We start from the raw sequence: 16,461 nt of genomic DNA, 5'->3' as shown, positions 1-16,461 counted from the left end.
CCGTGCAACGCGTAATTTCAACAGGATAGCGATCTTTTCATTAAATTTCCGCGACATTGTCCAGAATGTAATGCCATAATTATGTAATTCTCGTAATGAATTGCTCGTTTTCACACACGCATAATTAAATTATCTGCGGAAACCTTGACATTAGAGAAATCGAATCGACATTATTAATTTTATTATAACAGAATTATAACCGTATTGTTTCTAAGACTGCTTTACATTTCTCAGCATTCTAGGATAGAGTTGATTTCTTTTTCCGTTAGAGGTGTACTATTATTTCAGGCAGCAAAGGTAAGTATTGTCAGAAGTATTATTTGGGTCACAACTTTTTTTTCTGAAGAAAACCTAGCTCACGCTAGATGCACAATGACACGATTTTCTAAACGTTTACGTTCAAATCGTATAACTGATGGCAATGGTATCTCATTGAAGCACGTATACGCGCCCAGAACGTGACGGTTAACAATCGAATCGAGATGTCAGGTAAAGATTATTATTGCCAGATCGTGTCGGACTTTTAGCACAGGAGTCCGCTTCAATACTTGGAAGTTTTAGCTTCTCAAAATCGTCGCACGCGAGCTTCGACCGAAATCGTCATCCGGCGTGCAGGAGTAGCGTCGTAATACGACACCCGCCGGACAAACATAAGACACGTATTCATTTTCTTCCGCGATTTGTGTCGCGTAAAACACCGGTAGCTACTCCTGCGCTGAATCACAGTCGGTAGGTAGATAAGTGAACGACCTTAATGCAACGGTATTTGTGCGTGATTTTCAAAGCACGTACGACAACGGCACGTACGTACGTACGCGCGAAAAGGTGCCGCGCGCCGAAACTGCTCCGGTTTCCTCGCCCGGATCCGTCGCGTAGATTTAGGCATTCGTGTGGGTATAAGCGAAACAATAATCTTGAGCATCTATACTGCGGCAGAACGTCGCGAAAAATTAAGAATATTTAATTTAATTCTTTCATTCACTGTTGCACAGTCAAAACTGACACGAGTAGGTGAGACAGATGAGCGGATAAGAATTTAAGATATTAAAATGAAAAATTTAAATGTTTAAATTTAGATTTATATTGCGGATTATTTATGTTACTGAGGAAGAGATTATAAATATTAAAAGAGAGGCAAGAAAGATATTTATTATATTATCAAATATATATGGACGAAAATGAAATATAGTAATTTAGAATTAGTCGACATTGAGTCGACATTTATAGCATATTAATTGCATTCATTAACACCGTTTTGAATTTGTCGTCGATGTTTTATTAACCTTTAGAGGCCGGGAAAAGGACTTGAAGAGTTTTTTTTTTTTTTACTATTTTTCCCTTATTCAACACACAAATTTTGCCCGAAAACATCAAATAGCTTGTGTTTTTTGGGTGGTCGATATTTCGACCACCCTCGGCCTCTAAAGGTTAACATAATAAGATCGTAACACCGAGAAATAAATTTATTCCTGCGATACCATCGCGTCTTGAAAATATCATCACATTAGTTTTAAATTATTCCGTTTTTCTCTTAGTGTTAACAGTATCAAGTCATCTTCCTATCCCCGCGCGCGCGAGGATAGGAAGATGACTTGATACTGTTAAACTGATTTCGATGAATGGCAAGTTTTAAAAATTATCATACGAATACGTTCACCTGAGCAAGACATAACAGTACTTATAAATCCGATTTAAACCAGCGCAAAAACCAGCAAGGGAAGCTCGTAAATTATTCCAGAATTATATTAATTAGCTCGACGCGTTCACTCGTGGCGACAAACTTGTTTGATTTTTGTAATCGTTATCGGGACCGTTGATTTTGAAAGTCGAAAAACCGGCGCGGCACGAGTATGAAATCGCTCGTATTTCTAGCGGGCAGAAGTGGGAGCTCGAAACTCTAGACAGGGACCTGTTGCGGATGATTCTACGATCAGAAATATGCCTGAGCCCTCGAGAAGCACATTCCAAAGGAAAGGTCGCGGGGGGGAGAGGAGGGAAGAGGAAAGGGACAGGAATTGGGATAGGGAAAAGGGAAATTTTTTATTATGGTTCGATATACAGGTTGATACTTTGACGCGAGCTATTAATAAAATACATTAGCGTACTGCGTCATAATAATTACTCGTATCGCAATAATTACTTGCGATAAGTGGAAGATAAAGCGAGACGAAAATAAATAATAATATCTACTAATTATCAGGGCGAGTGAATTGTAACGATAGCGAAGACGGTAATGATGAGAGTAATTCTAAAGATAGTGGGAATAATTTTCGCGATACACAGGGAAATATTGGTGAAACAATGAATGAGGAGACGCTTATTAAAAATTGACGTAACTCTTCGTGCGTTTAGCAACCAAGACTAGTTCGAACATAGATCAAATGAGTCGAAAATTCAAAAGAATCACAGAGCGACGCGACGGAGTGAGAGTGAAATGGACGGGAATACGAAATAAAGAAGGATCCGGATGAGCAGAAGAAGGAGCGGGGACGAAGGAGATGCGCCGGCACGCATTCCGACCGTTCAAAGGACCTTTCGGTCGGAATGGACCCGGGTGCCCTTCGCTGGTCTCTCCGGAGGGCCGTATTGTCCGTGTCGGACCATTCGCGGCTGGGGGGACTGGGGACTGGGGAGGAGGCGGGCAGGGATTGGGGGAGGTGGTATCGCGGGACCCCAGCAGGGCACCCAACTTAACCTCTTAGAGCAAACGGTCAAAACGCAACCAAAACGGAGTCCACTCACCTCGTAGCTTGTTTGTGCCGCGCTCCGCTCCGACAATGCCTCCCCTCGTCATTCACCGTCACCGACCACTGTCGCTCGCGGGTATCCTAGAGCACTCTCGTCGATATCACTGTAATAAAATATAACTATACGTCGCAAATGTCAAAACACCCGGGTGCCCTGCGCGCCGCATCGTCCTGGGTTCGTTTGAACAGCAATTCTCGGCGCAACTCCGAAATTCGCAACACACAGATCCTGACTCGATCTTGCCTGGGCCACCGCGTCGCCCGTGCTCTCCTATTTCTCGGGATTACGCACTGTGATGAACGGTCTTTCGTACATGTGCCAATCGCCGCGGATAAGACACGAAAAATGCGAGGCCGCGGGGACCGCGCGCTCCGCTTCGAAGCGGCAGATAAGTGTGGCGAACGCCGACCGAGCGATGTGTTGCCGTTTTGACCTGCCTGCAAACTGACCAATCGTCGCGCAGGTGGCATCCCGCTGGTCCCCCGTAGTCCCTGCTGGTGGCAGGCGCAGGGCGCAGGAGAAGGGACCCAACCACCTGCCGCGCGACCTGCTGGGGCCTGGGACAAGATCAACTCGTAACAGGCTCCGGGCCCGTTTGAACAATAGCCTGCCAATGCTCATTGGTTGTTGGTAACATAGAATCTCGTCCGTGAACGACGGATGCTGGATCGTTCAACATTCCGAAACATTATTATTGATTAATGTGTCTCTAGGTTTACACCCATCAATCATCTGCTGCGCGACCTGCTGGGACTTGATGTGTCCCAGGACACATATTATAGAACTTTTCGGAATAGATTCCGAAGATTAGAATTATTCCGTTTTCTCTAGAGTCTAGAAAACACAATAGAAATCTAGGAAAGAACTATACAATTCCAATCGGAATCCATTCCGAAAAGTTCTGCAATACGTGCCCAGGTTTGCTTGAACGATAGTCAGTCCATGCTGACTGGTCGTTGGTAACATAGAACTACATCCGTGAACAACAGATGGTGAATTATTCGATGTTCTGAAATATTATCATTGAATGAACAGTGTTTCAGGTTCACAAAGAACCATTCGCGGCTGAAACTATTAACGAGGTTTCCTTCGTTGTCAGTTGCTGATATAGTCTTTCACATTAATAATTTATTACACTAATTACACTGTGCATGTGATGTGCAGGAGGTAGCTTGAATTCTTATACCTTGAAAATAGGAAAGATTGTACATCACACTTTTCGTGTTTATCTAATAAAAACACTTAAAAATGTTTTTTTTTCTTATTAATCGCTCTCAAAAAATATAATGCAGTTTTGATGTATTTATCAAATTAAGATTGCGGAATATTATTATATTTTCTAGGAATATCAGGATTAAGGATGTGAACATTGTAACATTTTTTTAACTTATCAATGATCCAGAAATCCTTTTCGCTTTATAAACACCGCACTAGCGCTTGTGTATAATAATGCTGCATTAATTAAACTCAATAATATTTTTTACTACATCACGCGTCGCGAGCGTTGTGATAAGGCCAGGAAAAAAACCAGCAGCTGCGTTTGAAGATCTTTATCGGTGATGAGATTCGATATATCGCTCGGCGGCTCCGGCGTTGGGAAAATATTACGAGGCGGGCCTCGGGGCCTCGCGCGCGGTGCTTCAAGGCTGACCCGGCATAGGTACTTATTGTATCAAGTCTCGTTAACGGAGATGTTCATTCACTCGCACCGGCCAGATGACCAGTATGGCTCGCGTAACTCACCGCCGCTGCCGCGTCTCGGTAATCTCGTATCGCGCGGTGGAAAAGTGACCGGAAAGATCAACGGATTTCCTGACATGTGCCTGAAGTATCGGTCCTACATCATGGAAACGCAATCGATGCCTGAACTCGTTTGACGACGATGGCAGCGCTGGTTCGTCTTAAACGCGGTAGCGTCCAGCTGAGACACGCGGCACTCGAGGTCAAAGGTACGTGTGCCCTCAATCGACTTCCCTCGGTAAACGGGTTTCCGGAATTCTCAGTGCGTCATTATCGTGGTACGACTGCAGGAAATAATTAATAAACGATTTGCAACACGCTTCACGTCTGTCGAGTTTAAAGAAACCGAATAACGTATTAATTATTCATAATACAGAGTATCTTGAAACGACGGTATGATACTTGGTCAGATTCTTCGATTAATGTAGAACTAATTTTTTCATATTAAAGAAAAGGAAATCTTAGAATCACGATTACATTCGGATGAAAATCATACGTTTGGCGTTAGAATTCTATACTTGTTATTGGAGTTGACTTTTCGTGGCACCTTTATCTATAGATTGACAAACTGATGTCAAGATCAGAGAGAATACTGAGATCATTATTTCTCCGGTTCACATTACTGAAGGAATTAATAGCGTTACGCGTTCATTGTCTTGTCGAAAAGTCAGCTATTTGCGTTGCATCATTGCCGAGCCAAAGTCGAGATCACCTGCAATATACTCGGAGTAGTGGAGAGATAGTGCGTGAAGAATCTCACCGGGCGTGATAAGAGCGAGATGTCGCGGTCGATTTCATTATTTTTGAGTTCTGTGAGATGGCAGACTTCGTCAAGAGAGGTAGCGTGCAGTTCGTTAAACGTGGCAGTTGTCAACTAAAGCTTGCTGCGCAAGAGGTTCGAGGTTCGTTAAAATTCTAATCACCGCAACTAATTTTATTTCTCACATCGCGCGCGTGAGATCTAATTTTATTTCACGCTGTCGCGCAGCCAAACTTTAAATGGCTTCATTGATACTATCATTATACTACTTTATTTAGGGTAATATGATTACAATTACTTTAACAAATTAATAGAGGAAGAATTCTTTTGATATTCAGGCATTTTTTAGAGCTGCGTTTTATGGTTAAAATATTTTGACTGTGTGATGTACGAGATATGTAAAAATTTACAGTTTAATATTATCGAAATATTATAACTAATGTCGATTGTATTTTGTAATGTACATTTTGACACAAATACCTTTTAAATTTAGAATTTGTACGCAGATACTATCGTGCCAGCCGTTTGAGTAAGTTATCAAAATCAAACATTGCCGTGCTCGCATGTTTAGAGACTACGATAATAAATGTATGTACATACGTACGCGAACATTTCTTTTGTTACTATTGTACCTCTAATTTGCTGAGAATAATAGAGATTCTGTGAGAACTGCTAGTTCTCTTCTCTAATTAGTAAGGCATACCTACGGTTCTTTTTAATAATTCTTTTTTTTAATAATTTCGGAGTAAAAATAAAAATAAAAAATTATTTTTTCTGATTTATACTAACAATTCGATGTTACTAAAATTTTTACGTCTAAAAACTTTTATTAACGACACGATTGTAATTAAATAATCTTTTAATGATCTTTATTCAATGATCTTTATCGATGGCATGATAAATTATTGTTGCAAATTTTTAACGATTTTTATTAGTCATTTAATCGAGTTAATTGCAATTATTATGATATTATGTTTGCATGATATTATCACGTAATTATATTGTTATCTGTTAGCGGCTGTACGAGCGCGACATATCGTCGCCGCGTTAGTCGCAGTTGGATTTGCGCTTTGCGGCGCGGTTGAAGTCAGCTCCTCCGTCGCACTGTTGGCGAATCAGAAGGACAATCATGCCATCATCGACACATCGTGGCACTGCGATATGCTGGTCAATATCACCAGCCGCAATCGCACCGAGGACTTTGAAATTATATTCATGGAGGTATACATACATTTAAACATTTTGCCTCATGTTTCATATGTTTCTCCTCCAACTTTTATTTGTTTTACAAATTTTTGCTCGCGAATATGAAAGCGGGATTAACGCTGATGCGACAGCTTTGTTTTGCATGAATTTGAATTGTCGAGTCTTTCCAAGAAATGCACGTATAACCCTGGAGAACAGTAATGTTTTGCAGTGCTGCAGTTGTAGAATGACAATTATGATTCATGTTATGAACGACAGCTGCCACAGGAGGAGCGAGCGGAATCGATTATGCGCGAGGCGTTCTTATGGGGACAAGTCGCCGGTCCGATCCTGGGAGGTTGCCTGGTGTGGGGCCGATCCGGGCCCTCCATGGTGTTCTCACGTGCGGTTCTTAGCGCCTGCTTAGCGTCTCTATTAGTACCTGCAGCCTGGCGTGGACCGTCGCACGTCGCGCTTCGGTTGTTTCAAGGATTATGCACCGTAAGTCGGCGTAAAATTTATCTCACCGTCTGCAGACGCTTTACAACAAACACGAACTCGATTTTGCGTAGCGTCGTAAAACACGGCGCTACATAAAACATTCGCGCGAGGATCATTGCGACATCCTCTTTTACAGGGAGCAACCATGCCCGCTGCTCACATGTTCGCTATGACCTGGTTTAAAAGTAATCACAGAAGCTGGTACTTCAGTTGTTACGCAGGTATGTCGGCGATTGCGGGTACGGCCGCTTAAATGAAAAGTAAAGAGTTAACGAGAACAATGAATTCCTCGAGCCATTCATTATTTTGTAGTAAAAGCATACTTGGTAATATACCCTACGATAATATACTCTAGGATATCTTTTAAAATGCCCCATCGAGCTCTATGTAACGCTATGTGGCTCCAAGTTGCTCGATTAATCCTAATTCCCATGCTTCAAGCCGTCAGCGTGGGTTACTGTCTCACCGGATGGCTGGGCACCGCGGTGGTGCGAACGTTCGGCCGCGATTCTTTGTGCTACGGTCTGGTTCTTTTGGCACTATGCTGGTACTTCGCCTTCGGCCGTTTCGTTAAGGACACACCGAAGAATTATCAACACGACACAACTGTAAGCGACACTCCTGATCTATTTACCGAATACCCGCTACACTCTCGGAAGTTTATCAAAATAGATGGACGTGCTAATTAGTAGTCTGATAAGAGACTACGTAGTTGAAGGTTTCTATGTGGTCTCTAGGGGAAATTTTCCATTCACTAATTAGTAGTTGCGACAAACCTGTCATGCGACTGTGACATTGACTTAAGGTTTACCGCATGTATACTTAGTTTATGAGGCAGTTTTTTTAAATACAAATACGAAGTTAGTAATTATCACAGGCGGCTGTGATACCATGGGGAAAGCTGTTGAGATCCGTACCCGTCTGGGCGTCCGCAGTGGCGACGATGGGCAATCAATGGGGCGACGCGACGCTCGCGCTTGGCATGACGAAGTACCTGAAGCTCATCTATGGGTTTTCTACAGCCAACGTAAGTTGGCTGAAATTTCTTATTGTTTTGTTACTATTGTTTTAAATACTGTAAAAAATTTACCACAAATATCAAAGTAAAAAAAACGTGTCAAAGTATCAGAATGAAAAAAAGATATAAGACGAAAAAAGGAAAGAGGCATAAATTTAATATGATGACATAATATTACGACATAAAATATTCAGTTAGGGTTCTACGGTCGATCGATATTATAGTGGACAGCTGCGAGCTCGTATGTTTCACCCCTTTACTAAATTGTGAATTCAATTCAGGACTCCGTGCTGACCACGTTACCTCACATCGGTCACTTCATGGCTGCGCTGACCTGCGGTCTCCTCGTAGATCACGTCCGCGAATCTAAAATAGTTTCCACGACCACGGCGAGAAAGTTGGTCGTCTATACAGGTACGTTATGTGTATCTCCGTAGACGGCATTATGTTTACAACATTGTGAAACGCGTGCAAGAATTTTGATCATATCTTGATTTTATAATATCTTGATAGTTGAATTAATTTATACAAAAGGAGACAATTTTTGTTTCTCATTTTTAACAACTTACTCAATGAAATTTTGAATTTTAAAGAAATGTGTAACGTAAAAATCGACGAAAATTCAATGGATGGATAACAATGTTGTTACAACTATAGAAAACTCTGTGCGTCGGTGCGTTATAGATTACTCATTTCACGCTGCGAGGCGAATTGATTGTTGGTGTTACCTTGTCCTAAGAGTAATAGCTTACGAGATCTCATTACGATAATTGAAGATGGAAAGTCTCAAACGTGTTGAGTAACAAGCTAATGGCTTTATCCCACGTAACACAGCGAGAATATTTTCCCGACGTCTTTCTGACTTCATTTTTTATTTAGTACTCTCGATAATATTGAATTAAATACGATCAGCGCACTTCATCCCCGCGGCCCTCCTCTTCGTCGCCGGTTACGCCGGCTGCCAGGCCCTGGGTGCTGCCTGGCTGGGGATAGCAGCCCTCCTAGTTTCCGGCACCGCACCGGCCGGTGCCCTCGCGGCCATAGCCGATCTCGCACCCGCGGAATCGCCGGCGTGCGCCGCGGCCGCGTGCGCTCTCTGCTCCACGCTGGGCGCCGCGGGACTGCTGGCCGCCAATTACTTCGTCACCCAGGCTCTCCATGGCTCCGTAAGTCGAATTACTATATACATTTACTACGCCGGACGCGGGCACGCGCGTTATCCGCCCGCGCAAACGTAACGCATTAAATAGCCTCGTACGCCCGCGAACGCTAAACGGACGTCGGATTGCGTAAAGCGAGAATTTAGCGACGAGTCTTTCCTTTTACTTTCTACGTTTCGCACAAGTCGTCTCCCGTTGCTTTTCACTTAAATAATTGTTAATTATTTCGTGCCTTGCATGTCATTTTCGAATAAGAGCGCGTAACATTTTTAATTCTGAAATAAGAAAAGAGTATCAACAAATTTTTTTAATTCTTTATCTAGATATCTTTTTATTGTATATAAAAAATGTTTTAATTTTAACATAAATGTTGGAAAGTGCATAATTTTACTTCTACATTCCTCAAATAAAATTTGGAAATCGAGATTACGTATCGAATTTTATGCAATACATAATCCTCCCTCTCCAATTGTAATGGCCCACGATATTATTGGCAAAAGTATTTTTTTATTTATTCTTTAATCCCCTGTGTTCATTCAATTCACGTATTGCGATATGTCGTGCGTTTCAGATCGCTGGCTCTTGGCGGTTGGTGTTCGGCGTTGCCTCTGTCGTCCTGCTGACGACCGCTGCGGTTTTTCTTGCGCTCGGCAAAGGCGTTCCGCAACCGTGGATCCCATCCGTGGCGAGACCGCGTAGTCACGACGTAATCTACGAGCAGGACGCATTAGAGCTCGATCATGAGGACGTGGGCGTGCAGACCGAGCCCTTCGTGCCCTATACCCTCGAGGACGACGTCGAGAGCTTGAAGAACGTGCCTCGCTCCTCGTCCATTCACTCGAAGATCTCGGTGGCCTCCAATTAAATTGCGACCGCCCTCGTGCCAATTCTCTATGCTATTTTCATGCCTCATCTTGCGCCAAGGATATTCTATTCCCCCCTTCCCTCATCCCCCAGATTATAGCGATAAAAAAAACGATGTACAGTGAATATATCGCACAGACATAGTACGATTAACATGAATGTCGACGATGAATTGTATATAAGGTTTTAAGAATAGGAATAAAAGTTTATACGATCAAGAGGAATTGTCCTCGAAGAATATTACAACGAAAAATATTTAAAAAACTGAATATCTAATTTTTTATCGGGATTTATTTTTTGTAGAAAATAATATTGCCATTACGAGTTGTCGTTGAATAACGCGAAACGCAATTTGAACACTGCCGGAGCTGCTCGAGATAAAATCGTTGCGAAACAATGCCGTGAATAATAACAAGCAGATCCACCGACTGATATAATTCGACTCGTAGAAAGTCGATAGCTGATAAAAATGTCGACGCGCGTTGGAAATTTGAGGGACATGACAGGACAAATGTCAGGTAAGCGTCTCTTTTGTCTCTCGGATTACTCGCTTTCGACTATTGTTGAGGCGGCTTCGCTTCATCGGGATAACCTCGTCGCGATTTTCTCCGCTCGCGTTATTTCCTAGCTCGTTGCATACAAATCTATGCATTACGCGCGCGTTTCTGTGAGACACCGTGCGCCCTTCGCGACGACTTTCTATCTCCGGAGAAAGAGTGAAAGACAAACCGGCGGATGTGCGGCGCGGGCGCTCTAATTAGATAATCTTCTAAGCCCGCGGATTCCCTATCGGTGCTGATCCTATCGCGAAAATAAACCTACGCCATTGTAACTGGTGCATGCACGGAATACCGGAAGACCATGTGCAAGACCACTGTCCGTGCTGGTAAGTGTCCCCGCGTCCTAACGACAGCCTTTCAAATGCAGGCGTGCATATCCGGCGCGCGCGGAAAAATCAGGACACTCTTTAGATACCCGCGGAAAATTGCCTATCGTTCGCCGTGAATTCAAGTATTTCGCATCGCGTTATTTTTTTCACGCCGGAACTCGTTCGATCGACATTCTCGAGCAGAGCGTTGAGTTAATATTTGCATTGAAATTATTCGTTCATACGTGTTTCACTTCACTTATCAGTAACTGAAACACGTATACTTTTATACTTTATATAAACAAAACTTGGAAAATCTTGGAATAAGCTTGTTTAACTTTCTTTTCTGAAATGCAATGTCAATATAATTATTCGCGTCATTAATCAGCAATAATCAGCAATGGCTATCAAAGTAAATTATTTAATTCACCTTGTCGAGCTCATTAATATCATGCGAATTATTGATTCATCAGACGAAGTGAATTTATTACTTTAATTCCCTTCGTCTGATGAATCAATAATTCGCATGCTGTTAATGAGCTCGTTTCCCATTTATGTTTTTAACATCCAATTGATTCGCCTTTTGCGTCGTCACTTGTGCAAATCGAACGTTCACCGAGCGGTGATTGTTCCGCTTCTCACGTGCCGTTCGGATATATACGCGTGAGATATTTGCGTCGTGTGTCGCGCGCGTAATGCTTTTTTCGACAAAGAAATTCGCTCTCGCAGACAACGAGGCGGGCTCCCCGAATGCGTGGAAATCACGTGCGAGATCTCATGATCTACGCCCTCGGCCGTATATTCGCGCGTAAAGTTTGCCGCGTAAGACCCGACCGGGCAGGAATGTCGCAACGCGCGACGCTAATTACCGGCAGTAGACGCGTTACTATTCTTTCCCGGTAACGCCGACTCTCAGGGACTTATGAAATGAGTTCTCACACAACGCCTTGGCGTCTACCGTCCGACTCTTTCTTTATTTCGCGATGCGTATATATCACACTAGTCTCTTACGTAACGCCGTATTTACAGTCGTAAGCAGGGAGTACGCTAGAGATGCCTTAGGATCTAAGAGCTTTCGCTGGTGCTGTCCGTCCCGTTTTAACGGAGGGTATCTCGTAAGAGAGATTTCTTTCGGATAATCGCTTTAGGATAGATGCACCAGTGATTGATTGCTGACCAAATAAATGCCCAATGTATTTGTTCGGTTTCTAAGAGATCGCGTTAAGATAAATATATTTTCTGAAGCTACGGATAATTAATATAGTTATCGTAATGTAATTATCATCTAATTGTAAATCAAAGCTGTCATCTATTGGAATGCTATTCACTGGTGATATTTCGTTGTTTCAACATTCTTCCCTCATTGTTAATTTTAAACGACATGATATTGACGCAAATCCCAGCAGCGTGAGAAAAATTTCACGCGATACCTGGAAGATAAGTGTATGAGAAAATAATATCTTCATTTAGAAAAGAAATTTAATTATCTAACAATATTTCTTAGTCGATTGCGAACACTGATGCACCTACTCTAAGGTAAATATGCGCGTCAACAAACGTCGGGAGGCTATCGTGCAGAAAATCGGTCGGGCTGCGCGGCAACGATTTCCCTTTCGCGAAACCGATTCGATTCATTAACGACGAATGCGTCCGTTGCAAAGACATTAGTTGGACATATCCGTTCGCTATTAAAAAAAAGGTTACCGTTGACGTAAGCCGCTTCGTCACACTTAAATATGCTATCGTGAGAATTCGATATCGTTCCAGGATAATTGATAATGATATTAGGGATGACATATCTAAAAATATATTGCCGAAAGCAAATTCGTTAACTTCCGTCGAGTTTCTCTCATCTTGTAAAAAAAAATCGTAACAATTAGTTAAAATTCTACAATAATTTAACTCATATATATTATACTTGAAGTGAGTAATACTTCTTCGTAATTCCTAACTATTTCTAACTCCATTCGTCGTCGTTACATCTTCTTCCTCATGTCCTTTTCTTCCTCGTCGTCCGTAATAATCTGCACGCTCCTAACTGGACCCGTCTTTCTGTATCTCGATGCCGGCGTCGTGGTAGTCATCACGGTGGTCGGAACCATCGTCGATCGTTCGGTGTTGATCGCTAGGTTCACCATTCGCAGCAGTAAAGCTTCCCTAATGGGTGCCGGTAGAATCTCATCGGCTTCGTCGGCTACGTCCTGCGTGTAGAATTTCTGCCTGTACACTCTCTTGGGATATCTGTCTTGATAATCGTCATATTGAGGATGATAGAGCGGGCTCAGAGCCCGGGGGTACACCGGACGTCTCAGAGACACTCGATCGCCGTACTGCGCCTGTTGATCGTACGCGAGCTCGGGTCTAGGAAGTGGCGCCTGATAGCCCGCCGGGTACGAAGGATACGGCTGCTGGTCGTACAGGGCGTCTTCAAGGAAGCTCTTCGGGTATGACAGGGCTTGCACGCCGTATTGGCTCACCAGTAGCCTCCTCAGCAACATCTGAAAGTCTCGTCGGCTCAGAGGCGGCGCGATCGGATTTGGCGGCTCCGGAGGCAGCGCCAGGCCGCCAGCTCGGTAAGGATACTCGGGCGTGGTCGCCTGATAGTCTCTGTCGTCAGGATGAACTGCCGCACTCGGAATCGGCCGTAGGATCGGCCGCGCTCTCTGCTCGGGATCCGGATAGATCAGCGGCCGCACGGGACGCGGACGCATGTAATTTATGTTCATTGCGATCCGCGCCTCATCCTCGGGATCGGGCACGGGGTTCTCCGTCAGATAATGAACATTGGCGTCCGTCGTGCTCGAGTAGACCGGCTGGTGATTCGGTGGAGGCCGAGGTAACAAGATCCTACCGATCGGTATCGCTCGATAGACACCTTCGTCGTCCTCGAGATTGCCCTGTTGAGACTGGACGAGTATTCTTGGCGGCAGTTCCCGCAGATACTGATCAGATTGCTGTCTCACGAAGACAGGTTCGGTGCTCTGTCTGACGTAGTCCCGGGTCTCCGTCGGTACCCTGGCCGTAGAACTGCGAAGCAGGATCTGTTGTTGGGTCGTCGTGCGCTCCTCCTGGGTGGGCTTCGTCTCCGTCTCGTAGACCCGAGAACCTTCGTACTTCGGGCTGTCGAATCGACCACCCGCTCCCAAGTTCTCCTGACGATTGACGTAGAACTTTGGCCGTTCTGGGCGCGAAGTACTGGAAACTCTCTGGAGAACCCGCGACGGAGCCATCGTGGTGAACAAAGGACGCGTCGTGGACAAGGAACCACCATAAACGTCGGAGTGGTCGTCGCCATCATCGGCAATGGAACTCGACTTGGTAGTCTCGTCGTGCAATTGCCTCCTCAAAGTATTCCCCGTCGTGATTTTAGCCTCGTCCTCCTTCTCTACGAAATCTTCAGAGATCGGCGGGAGACTATGCTCGATCGGTCGCTTGGCAAAGATGATTCTTCGGTAGGCGCCGCTCTTGTCATCCGTACTGGGTCGATTGATCTGCGAATCTTCGTCCTCGGTGTCTTCCTCTATGACGATCGGTCTCTGCTGGCCATTGATGACGAAACGCGGCCTGCTCTTTGACGTGCCTTTCAAGTAGTGTCCGAATATCGTTTTCGGTGCCTCGGTAGTAGGGGTGCTTGTGGTCGTGCTCGTGGTGGTACTGCTGGTAGTCGTCTTTCTCGTTCGAGGAATCGACTGCACGACCGATGGCCTGGTCGACGATTCCGTCGTCGTCGCGTACACGATGTTCGGTTTTCTCGTAGTTGATAATGTACGGTTGAGACGCGGTATACTTTGCACGACCGATACGTGTTCCTGCAATGGCGACATGGTGGTTGCTTTAAAGCCCGTCCCGTTCGACGACGAGTACGAGACCCTCTTTATCTCGCCGTCGGCGTCGACGAAACCGAACGTGCCTTTAATGTTGCCCAAAACATCGCGACTCTCGACCTGACAAAGCAAGTATTTTCCGTTCAGTTCTTCACGAAAATAGCGCGATTCTAACTGTAAATCTTGAACAAATAAATTTATCTTTCTATTGTCAATGCAATTAGGATTGTAAAAAATAAAAATATTTTTATGAAATAATTTTATTTATATATATGTTATATATATATATAAATATTTTTATTATATATACATATAATAAATATAATTAAGCTATATCTTTTATACTGGTAACGTGATATAATTAAAATGTAATTAAATAATATTTCCAAAGTCGAATGGTAATTTAAACAATCGCATATTATTCGCTCCATTTATTAATTTAATTTAAATAACATTGAAAATTTTATAATTATAGATAAAAGCATAAATAAGATTATATAACAGATCATACGTATAAATTTATAATTATGGCAGACAATTAGATTTTTATTGAAGTTACACTATTAATATCGTTATTGTTATTTAATATGTGATTAATATGGCCATTAGCATTACTCGCTCAGCAAGTAATCGCTACTTTAAATATAATTAGAAATGAAAAGAACCCTTCTGACTAATTAATATCCGATATTGTGGGAACTTATTGTGCGATGCAGTTTATAATTCTTGGAAAAATAGGCGTTAGGCGCGGTTTACGCCACGCTTAAGTAGTTATGCACGTAATTACCTTGAATGATCCATCGCCGGCTTCGTAACCGTATGTATAAGAGCCGTCTTCGTTCACCTTTCTGATCTGCTTCAAGATCGCCACTTGATGATCATGATGCGTTTCCGATGGTTGCTGGTCCGTGACGTTCGAGCAGCCGGCGGTCACCAGACAGAAGAATGCCATCAGCCATGGCGTCATCTTAAAAGGAAAGACGATTTTTCTCTATGATGAAAAACGCAGTAATGCGAAATAGACATGACGCACAATAGTGTATCATTATTATCACGAAAAATGAGTGCCGAAAATTGTAACAAATCGTTGGATACACGAATTCTGAAGTGACAAACTTATATTTCTGCGCGATGGGAATTGCGTGTTTTTAATTTATTCGACGCTTATATATTCAAAATGAAATACTTTCATAATACGCGTTCACGTTCACATAATGATGCACTTGTCACTCTATAACATTTCGCGTTCTAAAACGTTTTCTCGGAATAAATCTTGAGGACGTATGGGCGAAACATCGCGTGCAATCGTTCGCCAAGGCGCGCACTTTCCCACGAGCACCAATATCGGTTTCGCGAAAAAAAAATCGCCGGAACGTTTAGACCGAACACTTGCATTTAGATTGATAGCGACTGAAATCGATCTCGTTTTCTCTCTCTCTCTCTCTCTCTCTCCTCTCTCTTTCTCTCGCTTGCGCGGATCGCGGGCACTATGAACGCGCGTTACTCGTGCACTCGCGCCAGCACGGAATACTCGGCGATATACCTTGTTGGAACTGGAAACCATGTTACCGCGGATGCGGTGAATGTTCTTAATACGGCGTGGGGTGTCGGGTGCCGTTATATATAGGGTGACACAATAGGCAACCACCGCCGCGCCCCTTCCACGGCGCGCCGCGTCGAGCCGCCACGTTCAACCTTGATGACCCCTAAACGTTCATTAAGGCGTTGGAATACCAAATGACAACTCCTCTCCCTGCTAGTAAAAAAAACGCGAAGCGCGTCGCGCGTGCAGA

At 43.6% G+C, this 16,461-nt stretch overlaps 2 protein-coding genes across 3 annotated transcripts; one reads left to right on the top strand and one right to left on the bottom strand.

The window, feature by feature from the left end:
• Window positions 1-4,345: 4,345 nt before the first annotated feature.
• Window positions 4,346-10,194, top strand: LOC139777431 (sialin). Of its 2 annotated transcripts, XM_071714847.1 has the most exons (10): window positions 4,346-4,697; window positions 5,156-5,390; window positions 6,264-6,469; window positions 6,713-6,934; window positions 7,071-7,155; window positions 7,376-7,542; window positions 7,812-7,961; window positions 8,234-8,366; window positions 8,865-9,118; window positions 9,684-10,194. In XM_071714847.1, exons 2-10 carry the CDS (start codon window positions 5,306-5,308, stop codon window positions 9,975-9,977), a joined length of 1,596 nt encoding a protein of 531 aa, XP_071570948.1. In that variant the 5' UTR covers window positions 4,346-4,697; window positions 5,156-5,305; the 3' UTR covers window positions 9,978-10,194. The 2 variants fall into 2 exon arrangements, with proteins under 2 accessions (XP_071570948.1, XP_071570949.1); XM_071714848.1 differs by lacking the exon at window positions 5,156-5,390.
• A 1,605-nt stretch (window positions 10,195-11,799) lies between these two features.
• LOC139777430 (uncharacterized) lies at window positions 11,800-16,242 on the bottom strand. The gene is made up of 3 exons (XM_071714846.1): window positions 16,212-16,242; window positions 15,456-15,635; window positions 11,800-14,788 (listed from the first exon to the last, which is right to left on the bottom strand). Exons 1-3 carry the CDS (start codon window positions 16,230-16,232, stop codon window positions 12,821-12,823), a joined length of 2,169 nt encoding a protein of 722 aa, XP_071570947.1. The 5' UTR covers window positions 16,233-16,242; the 3' UTR covers window positions 11,800-12,820.
• Between the last annotated feature and the right edge of the window lie 219 nt (window positions 16,243-16,461).

The sequence above is a fragment of the Temnothorax nylanderi genome, unplaced genomic scaffold (genome assembly GCF_030848795.1).
Source record: "Temnothorax nylanderi isolate EJ_2023f unplaced genomic scaffold, tnyl_v1.0 TNYL_tig0148_pilon, whole genome shotgun sequence".
Lineage (NCBI taxonomy): Eukaryota > Metazoa > Arthropoda > Insecta > Hymenoptera > Formicidae > Temnothorax > Temnothorax nylanderi.
This window is presented reverse-complemented; position numbering and strand designations above follow the sequence as displayed.

Excerpts from the sequence above, each read along its gene's own strand:
- LOC139777431 (XM_071714847.1), top strand. The coding sequence starts at position 5,306 with ATGGCAGACTTCGTCAAGAGAGGTAGCGTGCAGTTCGTTAAACGTGGC. Across the intron at positions 5,391-6,263 it reads TGCTGCGCAAGAGGTTCGAG|CGGCTGTACGAGCGCGACAT; the intron begins GTTCGTTAAAAT and ends GTTATCTGTTAG. Across the intron at positions 7,543-7,811 it reads ATTATCAACACGACACAACT|GCGGCTGTGATACCATGGGG; the intron begins GTAAGCGACACT and ends TAATTATCACAG.
- LOC139777430 (XM_071714846.1), bottom strand. The coding sequence starts at position 16,232 with ATGGTTTCCAGTTCCAACAAG. Across the intron at positions 15,636-16,211 it reads TGGTTTCCAGTTCCAACAAG|ATGACGCCATGGCTGATGGC; the intron begins GTATATCGCCGA and ends TTTCCTTTTAAG. Across the intron at positions 14,789-15,455 it reads CCGGCGATGGATCATTCAAG|GTCGAGAGTCGCGATGTTTT; the intron begins GTAATTACGTGC and ends TTGCTTTGTCAG.